This window comes from Vipera ursinii (assembly GCF_947247035.1).
Source record: "Vipera ursinii genome assembly, chromosome: 4".
Classification (NCBI taxonomy): domain Eukaryota; kingdom Metazoa; phylum Chordata; class Lepidosauria; order Squamata; family Viperidae; genus Vipera; species Vipera ursinii.
In genome coordinates, this window is record NC_139514.1 from 70,302,731 (window position 1) to 70,313,546 (window position 10,816).

At 42.4% G+C, this 10,816-nt stretch overlaps 1 protein-coding gene across 2 annotated transcripts in view; it reads right to left on the bottom strand.

Annotated features, from left to right (window-relative positions):
* Positions 1-1,326, bottom strand: part of MSL3 (MSL complex subunit 3) — a 57,538-nt gene extending 56,212 nt beyond the window's left edge. For both annotated transcript variants that reach the window (XM_083362697.1, XM_083362696.1), the window contains exon 1: positions 819-1,326. In XM_083362697.1, the coding sequence (XP_083218823.1) occupies positions 819-1,151 (333 nt within the window). In that variant the 5' untranslated portion in view covers positions 1,152-1,326. The remainder of the gene's footprint in view (positions 1-818) is intronic.
* Between the last annotated feature and the right edge of the window lie 9,490 nt (positions 1,327-10,816).

A 10,816-nucleotide genomic window follows, 5' to 3' on the forward strand; every position in this document is an offset into this window, starting at 1 on the left:
AAAAAAACTTGCATAATCAGCAAAAATGGCTGTCATGGTTCTGACAGATTCAATTCTTCAAAGAATTGCATTGGTACTGAATAGATTTTAAGCCAGTGCACAGAAATAAATATTAAAAAAATCTATTTTCAATTAATCAGAAGAGATAAAAACCTGGCATTCTATGTTTAAAAGCAGTTTTCAAACATAGGTATACACTATTGAGCAAACAGGCATGAAATGCCGGAGTCAGTTCAGCTGTGTGCATTAAACTAGCACTGTAGCTGGATTGTACTATAAACAGAAATACCTCATTGCCAAGTGTTTGCCTCTGATTAGGAACCGAAGAACGTGTTTATCTCACACTCATCAGAAAATAAAAAATAATAAAATTGTTACCTGCACACAGAGTTTGCCTATTGTAACCAACCATTTACTACTGTTATCCCTGAGGGTCACACTAGTTGTAAATGGACATCCTAAAGGAATTTGTGGCCCTTTTGCAACAAATACGATTAGGCGTGGATGGAGAGAGAAAGCTTTCTTTCATTCAGGGCCATCTCTTCCCTTATCCGACGCCGTACGTTTGCATGCAGCGCCCGCTTCAAAGTAGAAGCACCCCCAATCTTAACAATTTTAAATCCTACTTTTTTTTAAGGAGAAACGGAAATGGAAGAGAGCTGCTTCCTCTTTCCGAGCTCCTGTCAGAAACCTCGCAAGTGGCAACAACGACACAAACAACGCCCGGAAGCGCCAGAGAGAAGGAGGTGGCTTCCGTTAGGAGGAAGCGGTTGGCGCGTGGGAAAAGAAGGGCCGCGCATTAAGCGGAGAAATCCCACCTTGGCATCATAAAGCACCTTCGCCTTGGTCGGGTCCGGCTCGAAGCAAAGAACTCTCTCGCCTTTGTAGAATTTAAATTTCATTCCCCGCGAGGTCATTTGTTCATCATGGCGAAAGGCAAAGCTAGCCACGCCCCCAAGGGAATGGGGAGAGGGAGGCGCAGCGCGGGCCGCCCAACTCCTGCTAATACTCCGCGAGGAAGGCATCCTCGAGACGCAGGCCTGCGTGAGCGAAGAGAAACAGGCTGTTTTATCTAAGCGTGCGGCGTTGTGCGTTGTGCGAATTCCTTCGTCTTGAGAATCAGTCGTCCCAAACTGCTTACCTCGGACCATAGGAAGGCCGCCTGTTTCCTCGGAAGCGTGCGTGAAAATAGAGTCTTAAGTCTAAATCCAAATTTGAAGCTGTGTATGAAGTAAGAGATCTCATCACCCTTGAAATAAAGAAAACAGCCAGCACCGTCTCCATTTGAGAGAATAACATTTCGTCTTGTTCTGCCTTCAGGTACTTTGGAGAATGTTGACCGTCCCCCACTTCTTTGTGGCAGCCTCTCAAATATTGGAACACTGCTATCATGTCACCCCAGCCCTTCTTTTCATTAAACTAGACATACCCAATTCCTACAAGTGTATCTTTTAGCCTCCAGTACTGCAATCATCTTTGTTGCTGTACTCTGCACCCTTTCCAGATTTCCAACATCCTTTTTATATTGTGACCAAAACTGTAGTGTGGTCTTACTAAGGAATTATAAAGTGCTAGCGTATCATTTTTTAAAAAAAAAATATTTAAAAATTTTCATTTCTACATTGAACAGTGTGTTGTCTAGGCATGCAAATATTAAAATATAATAATCACATTCATAATCTTATTAAAATACAATCATATACTAGGAAATAGCAATCAAAATATTAAAAATAGTATTACATTAACATTAGTTATATAACAATCAAAGCTTGCTCATATAATCCACATATTCTCATATTTCCAACTAACCTCTGATTTTATCAGCTAACCATTGGTAAAATAAGTCCCATGTCATATAATGTTCTGTTTCTTCTTTTTCTTTAATTTTTAATGTTAACCTATCCATTTCTGAGAATTCCAGTATTTTTTAAATTATATTCTTCTCCTCTGTAGGAGTTTCTTCATTTTTCCAAAATTGTGCATATACTATCCTAGCTGCTGTTAAAATATGTAAAATTAAGTATTACCTTTATTGTAATTTCCTAGTAACATGCCCAGTAAGAATATCTCTGGTTTTAGATCTATATGTTGTTTTGTCATTGCTTCCAACCATACATGAATTTTATTCCAGTATTTTTTTGCTTTGGGACATGTCCACCACATGTGGTAATACGAATCTGGTATTTGATTGCATTTCCAACATTTGGCAGATTTATCTTTATACATATTTGGTAGTATAGCAGGTGAAAGGTGTCATCTGTAGAACATTTTATAAAGATTTTTTTAATACGCTGTTGACATTGTAAGTTTATAGTTTCTGTCCCACAGTTTCTGCCATTTATCTAATTCTATTGTATACCCAAAATTTTTAGCCCATATTACCATTGTCTCCTTTACTTGTTCTTCCAATTTAGTACTTAATAAATAATTGTATATCCTTTTAATTAATTTCTCATCTTTTTTTTAAAATCTTTTTATTAGTTCTTTTTTCCTTACATACATATGTTAATTTTTCAACACAGCATGCAGTCTGGGTTCAAAAGCGCTAATACATAGTCAAGTCCTAATTTTTGGTTCTTTCCTCTAGCCATTTGTAGAATGACTCCCAGGTTTGGTAGTATTCTGTTTCTTCTCTATCTTTCAATCTCATAGTTAATCTGTCCATCTCAGTGTATTCCAATATTTTTTAGATTACTTCTTCCTCTGGTGGTATTCCTTCACTTTTCCAGTATTGCATGAAAACAAACTCACTTTGAATTCCAGCAACAAAGTTTTATTTAAAAAGAAGCATTTGCAAAGGCTTGGTGAACTGAAACACACGGGAGTTCAGTCACACCTCCAAGAGCTGTTTGACACATTTTTATATCCTGCTCCCGACGCAGATTCCCCCCTCCCTTATTGCACTGAACACCCCTTCCCCAATCATTCAAAAACTACTCCGGACCGCCTAAAACCACTGTCCCTCCCATGTTCCAGGAAGCCCCTTTGTACACATCCTATCTATCACCATCTAATTTTCTGTTAACAAAACTCGGCTCCTATAGTTATTTCTGTATTTTCTCTGCTTGCAGTTTAGGTTAGCTACAACTCGTCAGAGTTTATGACTTTCAGGTGGCTTCTTCTATCGATCTTTAAACTCATTAGAAATTTCTGAATAATAATCTGTTCCCTTCAATCCAACCTTTCTTTTCTTTATCCTTTCAGAAATTTATAGACAAACAAAAAAAAATACACTTTGCATATAAGTTTATACTTATATGTTGGCAAGCAAGCCTAACCTATAGCGATCCCAGTTATAAAAGGGGTTCACACCCATTCTGATAGTTCTTGTTCTACCTCTTTGGGATGTTGTTCTTCCTCCTCGTTATCCGTAAGACACATCATTTCCTCATTTTTATATGGTGGGGTTCTTCTAAAGGCATTCTTTTAGTAATGGCAGTTTCTATTAATCTCTGTACCAGTCCTCTTATGTTTGATTAGCCTGTATACACCTTAAATCTATCCATTCTATATTCCGTAGAATTTGGATATCACTATCTCCCAATATAACCGAATTTAGATCAGATTGTGTTCCCGCTGACTAAATTTCAATTTCTCCTATAATTGGGTATGTGGCCTAAAGAGTCTGTTGATGTCAGACCTTTACATATTTTTAACCAATCCTCCACTATTACTATGTCACAAGGTTCTTCACAGGGACAGACTGGTCCACTATCCCAACAGTGATTAGAAAAACAACATTCAGTGACACAATTGCAATCACAGAACCTATACATTATGAAGAAGTTTGTAGAATGTGGAGGTCCACAGCTTCTTCTGGAATGGAATAACATAGGCCATCACTCAGAGTGAAAAAGCCAGAAAGCTGCTACTCCTGCAATGAGAAAAATCACAAACAAACCCAGGCTATTATTTCTTCACCCCACAATGACCACATCAGTTTTTGGTAATTTTTATTCACAGCGGGTCTTCTCCAGGAATTATTTTCCACTCTTTTAGCTCCACCCTTTCTTTTCTTTCGAACTGCTGTTTCATTTGTTAGGAGGACTTAGTAGGGACCACCCCAGGCTGAAGTAAGTTTTTCTTCACACCAGCTTTTTATCAGGACCCAATCACCAGGCTGAAATTTGTGGACAGCAAACTCCAATGGAGGTGTCTGAGCTAGCAATCCTTGCTTGCTGAGAAAAGACAAAGCAGAAAACAGCCCCGGTATCTAATTCTTTATAAACGTCATTTGTTTCATATTATGGAATTTCCCACTTGAGGTAATTTAAAATCAACTTGAATGCACTGAAATAGCCTCACCATTAGATGTTATAGAGCATTTTATGTATTTGTTTACATATCACATATTAACCAATCATATATTAACCATAAAAAAGTATCAGTTGTCTCTCCCTTCAGTGGCTGCTTCTGTGTCCAAGTTTTATTCCACCAACTACTTTGCTATGAACAAGTGTTTACCCACACTTGATAAGAAATGCTAACCACCAAGACTTCCCCAAATGTCAATTTTAGACAAAAATGCCACTGGCTGCCTCTTTTCCTCCACTTCTGGGTAAACCCCCCTTCCTCTAGCCATTCCTTTGTCTGTATTTACAAACAAATTAGTAAAGAGCCAACATAGGAGCGCTCATCAAACTCTGCTTGAGTTTGTTTGCACACAAATCTTTATTCAAAACAACATAGCTCATATATAATTCCCAAAATTTTCTCAACTCCTTCATTTTAAACAAGGGTTGAGTTACGATTCCTTCAATTCTCTTAGCTATTATTTTCTATCTGTGTCCTGCACACAGACATAAAAACATGAAAATAAAAACAACAAAAAGCAACCACAAAAATAAATAAACAAGCTTAATAAGATGTTCTGAGTTACTGAAATAGTTTTGTATCAAACTCTAGTATCAACTCTTTGCTCTTAATATAAATTTAGTCAAATTCCAATTTAATCAGATTCTATTCAGATGGAAACAAATTTCCATTAAGTAGGTTAAGACATTTACAGATCTAAATAAAACAATTCAGTCATTTCTTTTGGTTGATGGATATATAGGTGTATTCAAGTTCTCATATTTCATTTATTAAAAAATAACCTTATTTCTTACTATAAAAATGGGTATTAAATTTCACATCCACCCCACCTTCCTCAAACCAGAATTCTAAGCAGAGAAAAAAAATAGGTAAAAAGATCAGACACACACCCCTTTTCCTTTCTGTCTCTCTTGCTCTTAAAGCAACATACCAGCCAGGAGTGTGTGTTAGAGATAGGAAAAGAAGAAGAAATTACACAAAAAACTCACCACTAACAAAACAGTTTTTTCTCTTTTTCACATGCATTTTCCATGAATTTTCTCATACATCCTCCATGGGACTCTTCTCATGCAAATGCTTACTATTGCCTTTCCATTTCACTTTTATTGCAACAACTACAACAAAAAATCTGCAGTTTACTGTTTCTTTCATAGTCTGGGTGGGGAGAAACACTCTCTCACACACAGGATCAACATAGCCACACTGTCAGGACCCACCTCAATCCACATCTTAGGAAATAAGAACTCTTGGATGCAAGTTTAGTCCAAAAGGAAAATGTTTACTAGGAAGGAATCGATTGTGGGAATACAAGACGGAATCTGAGAAAAGTTACATTTCAATCCTATATAAACCATTCCCATTCCAGTCCCTCCCCTCATCCATTTGGTCAGGCTGTCGTCAGTTGCTAGGTGTCAGGTCCTTCCATGGGAAAGGGAACTCTCCTTGGTTTTATGGTTATTGCTTCCCTTTTCAGTTGTAAATGAAGATACAAACCAGATCTGTCTGTCCCCCTCCCTTCCCCCGTTAAAACATCCCCTGTTGTTTGAAAATCACTTTAGTAACCATCCTCTCCACCCCCCTCGGAGAGATGGCAGAATCCCCAGTAATAGCACGTTGTTCTACCTATACAATTATGAAATGTGATATAAATGGATTCTGACATTCGGCTCTCCTTTCAGAAAAAAGATGAGTCCATCTGTGGGGAAAGAAAACATATAAATGTTAGCCTGGTTTGTTTGGATATTCTGTATGAAACCTCTTAAGCAACTTAGGTGCTTTAACATGGAGTTTGTTAACCCACTCATTTTCTGAGGAGGGGAGGTGTTTCCATGCCACTAAATATTGTATCGTTCCATGGTGTTTTCTGGAATCTAAGATTTCTTTCACTTCAAAATGTTGTTCTCCTTCCACCATGATGGGGGGGTGGTGGTGGTGGGATTTTTTCTCGTAGTGGAGATTGTTGTTCTCTCTTTAATAGACTGCAGTGGAAGGTTGGGTGTATTCGTCTAAGATTTTTGGGTAGTTCTAATTCAACTGTTACTGGGTTTATGATTCTTTTAATTGGAAAGGGTCCAATATATTTTGGTCCTAGTTTTTTACAGGGTTGGAGTGATTTCAGGTATTTTGTGGATAAATATACCATCTCTCCTACCCTAAATGGTGTGGGATCGGTTCTTTTTTTGTCTGCCTGTGTCTTGTATGCTTTTCTGGCATCTTCCAACGCTTTCCTAACGATTGGCCATGTATTTTGTAATTGAGCAATCCATTCCTTCAGATCAGGGATAACCGGTTCTTTTGGGGTTAGTTCTGGTATTGGGTTGAAACTCTGGCCTGTAGCTACTTGAAAAGGAGTGTAACCTGTGCTTGAGTGGACTGCATTATTATATGCTACCTCTGCAAAAGGCAGTAGGTCCGTCCAGTCGGACTGCTGAAAATTAATATAGCATCTCAGATATTGTTCAATTAAGTCTTTCAGAAGCTTCGTCTGTCTGAGGATGGTGACTAGATGACAGTCCTTGGGTGGTTCCTAAGAGGGATAAAAATTCTTTCCAAAATGCCAACGTAAATTGCACCCCTCTGTCAGATATGATGCGTTGTGGTACCCCGTGCAATCTGTAAATATGCTGTACAAAAAGTTTTGCTAATGCTTTTGCAGTCGGGATTTTTTGGCAAGGTATGAAGTGTACTTGCTTAGAGAACATATCTGTGACAGTCCAGACTACGGTGTTTCCATTACTTTCTGGCAGTTCTACGATAAAATCCATGGCTATTTCTTTCCATGGGGCTGAGGGGTTTGCCACCGGTTGTAACAGACCTGGCGGTTTCCCTTGCAGTCTTTTGGCCATCGCGCAAATTTGACAGCTACCCACATAGCTTTCTATGTCCTTTTTCATAGATGGGCACCAAAATTGCCTTTTAGTTAAGTGTAAGGTTTTCACAGACAAAGTGTCCTGCTGATTTTGTATCATGGCACAGTTGCATGAAATTGATTCTCTGTGTGGCAGGTATATATAGCTTCTCCCCCACCCACGGCAGTCCATCTTTAATTGTGCACACATGTTTATTTTTCTGGAACCATTCATCACTTTCCAAAGATTTCCTGAATTCTATTCCAGTTTGGCTATCTACCTTCGGCTTCATTTTTTCTTGTGCCCTGGTGGTGACTGGTGCTGCCAGTTGTTGTTCTGGTACAAGTGGTTTAAAGTCAGTAACTCTTGTGCTGTTATATTGGGGCATGCGGGATAATGCATCTGCAAGGAAGTTCTTTCCCCCCGGTAAGTGTTTGAGAGTGAAATTGAATCGGTGAAAATGTTGGGACCAGCGGGCTTGCTTAGGAGTGAGCTTCCTGGGCGTTTTTAGTGCTTCCAAATTTTTGTGGTCTGTCCAGACCTGGAAAGGTATTTTATTTCCTTCTAAAAATTGCCGCCATGTTAGTAATGCCCACCTCAACGAGAATGCCTCTTTTTCCCATATTGGCCAGCGTTGTTCTGTTTCTGTGAGTTTTCTGGATGTGTATGTGCATGGTTGCAATGTCCCCCCATCATTTTCTTGTAATAGTACGGCTCCTACCGCTACATCACTCGCATCTGCCTGTATTACAAAAGGTTTGTCGGGATCTGGGTGTTTTAGGACAGGTTCAGCAGAAAAAAGTCTCTTTGGCCTCTCAAATGCTGCTTGACATTCCATTGACCATTTCAGAGGCTGGCTGGGTTTCACGGGTGACCCCCCCTTCGTTTTCAACAAATTTGTGAGGGGCATGGCTATTTGGCCAAATGCGGGGATGAATTGGCGGTAGAAGTTTGCAAACCCCAGGAAACTTTGCAATTGCTTCCGTGTGCGGGGGGGTGCCCACTCTAGTACTGCCCTGACCTTCTCAGGGTCCATTTCGATGCCCTCTGGAGATATGCGATATCCCAGGTAGTCGATTTTTTCCTGATGGAATTCACACTTCGATAATTTAGCATATAAGTGGGCAGCTCGCAACTTCTTCAGGACTGCTCTGACTAGTTTGATATGTTCCTCTTTGGTTTCTGTGAAGATAAGGATGTCATCGAGGTAAACCAGGACCCCCTTATATAGGTGCTCTCTCAGCACATCATTAATTAATTGCATAACGACTGCGGGGGCCCCTTGCAGTCCGAATGGCAATACTTTGAATTGATAGCACCCCATTGGGCAGTTGAATGCAGTCTTCCATTCGTCTCCTTCCTTAATCCTAATACGGTAGTATGCTTCCCTCAGGTCTAGTTTGGTAAAAATCTTTCCTTTCGATAGGTGGGATAACATATCCTTCATTAGGGGAAGGGGTACAGATTACATTCACTAATTGTGTTCAAATTTCTATAGTCCACAACCAAACGAAAGGACCCATCCTTCTTCTCCCTGAACAGAACCGGGGCGGCCACTTTGGGTTTGGCAGGCTCAATAAATCCTCTTTCTAAGTTTTTCTTTATGAATCTCTCCATTTCTGCCATTTCCCTTGGGCTCATGGCATACATCCTGGGTTTTGGGAGTTTTGCCCCAGGTTTGAATTCTATGGTGCAGTCTGTGGGGCGGTGGGGGGGAAGCTCATCTGCTCTTTCCTCACTGAAAACCTCAGCCAGGTCCCTGTATTCCTCCGGTATCTCTGGTAATCCCTTCTCTTTCCCCACTGCTGCTGTCTCCTCCCTCTGGGTTGGGGGGGTGCTTTTGGAGTCTACGTTCTTCTGCCCCCCCTTTGGGAAGTTGAGTTCTGCTGTCCTCCAGTTTATCCCGGGGTTCCATTTCTTCAGCCATTCCAGTCCTAGGATCATTGGGCATTCCATGCCTGGGGCCACTATAAACGTTATGTCCTCCTCATGGGGCCCCAGTGATAGGTGGATTGGTAAAGTGGCTAGGGTGGCTGGTCCTCCCCCTGCTATTGTCCCATCTAATTGACTAAAAGAGATTGGATGTTTTAGCTTCCTCACTGGGATGCTCAATCTCTCCACCAGCGTTGGGCTGATAAGGCAGCGGATGCACCCAGAGTCTATCAGAGCTTTTATTTTGGCTGCTTCAGGCATAGGGGAAGCTAATATAGTCACTGTCTTAAGTATGGGTGGAAGGGGTCCACTTACCAATGGTTCTCCCTCTGAGCTATCTTCCGAGTTGTCCACCGTCTCTGCGGTGCAGGCCGGAGTCCAGTCCCAGTTCCTGGCAGGAATTGTGGACTCTACAGCCTCTGTCCCCTTCATGGAAGATTCTTTTGTGTTGCCTTGGGGCTTCCCCGGCTTCTTGGAGGATGATGCCTCTGGTTTTCGTGGGGGGGGCTTTTGAACGACATTCTGCAGCACGGTGGCCCTCTCTCCCGCAGTTGAAGCAACTTGTTGATTTTTTGGCTGTGGCTGGTGGTTTTTCCCCCTCGCGTGTTTGCTCGGGTGGCAGGCGGCCCCATGGTTTTCCTCTGCGGTGTCTCTTCAGTAGGTCTATTTCCACTTCCTCCGCCAGGATGTACCAGTCGTCGAGGTGGGGTGGGTCTCCTCGAGGCAGGCAAGCATCATACAGGTCGTAGTTCAGACCGTCTTTGAAATGGCTAAGGAGGATGTCTTCTGGCCAGTTCAGCTTGCTGGCAATGGCTCGGAATTCTTGGGTATAATCAGCCACTGCTCGCCTGCCCTGCCTCACCGTTTTGATTCTCTCCCGGGCCTTACGGTCAGCCAAAGGATCCTCGAACCGTCGCCTCAAAGATGACATGAATCGGTTGAAGTCGTTGAGTTCTGGGGCGTTGGAGTCATGCAAGTTCACCACCCAGTCTGCAGCCATCCCGTCCAGGGCAGATTGCACAATTCGGATGCGTGTTTTGTCACTGGGGATGTCCCGTCCATACTCTTCCATGTAGCTGAGGACTTGGGTTAGGAAAAATCCCAGTCGTGATGGCTCCCCCTTGAATTTGACTTCCAGGGGCGGGAGTCTTTGGCTGGAGCGTTGTCTGCGCCGTGGCCGGTATCGCTCCTCATCCTGGTCCCCATCTGTGGTTCTGGGGGGGGTGGGTACTGCTGAGGCAGCAATTCCTGTTCCATTGGACGGCCCCGGGGTTTCAGGTGTTGGATCCCCTCCGTTACCTTTCCAGTTGCGTCCCCAGGCGCTGCCTCGGTTGCGATTTTCAGCTCTCTCCTCCCTCAGTGAACTCAGGGTTGCTTTCATCAGATCAATGGCCTTTTCCAGGATCCGCTCCTCCTCGCTGGCGTGCAGGGAACTCTCCATCTCTTGCCTCCATTCCGGTTGGTGGTTACTACTCCTCAGGGTCTTTTCTCCCGAAGCCTTTTCCCACTCACTTTTCCTTCCAACGCCCATCGACCACCGGGGTTTTCGGTCGTACTGCTCTACCGCTTCTTCCCCGGGGGAATATGCTGCTTCAGCTTCCCATTGTCTCTGGGATTCCATTTGGGGGGAAGACTCCCCCTCCATGGGGCTTCCCTCCTCTCTTGCTTCGTCGCCAGACATTTGTATTTGTTGCAAAGTCCCCCGGTAAGGTTTTCCCTTC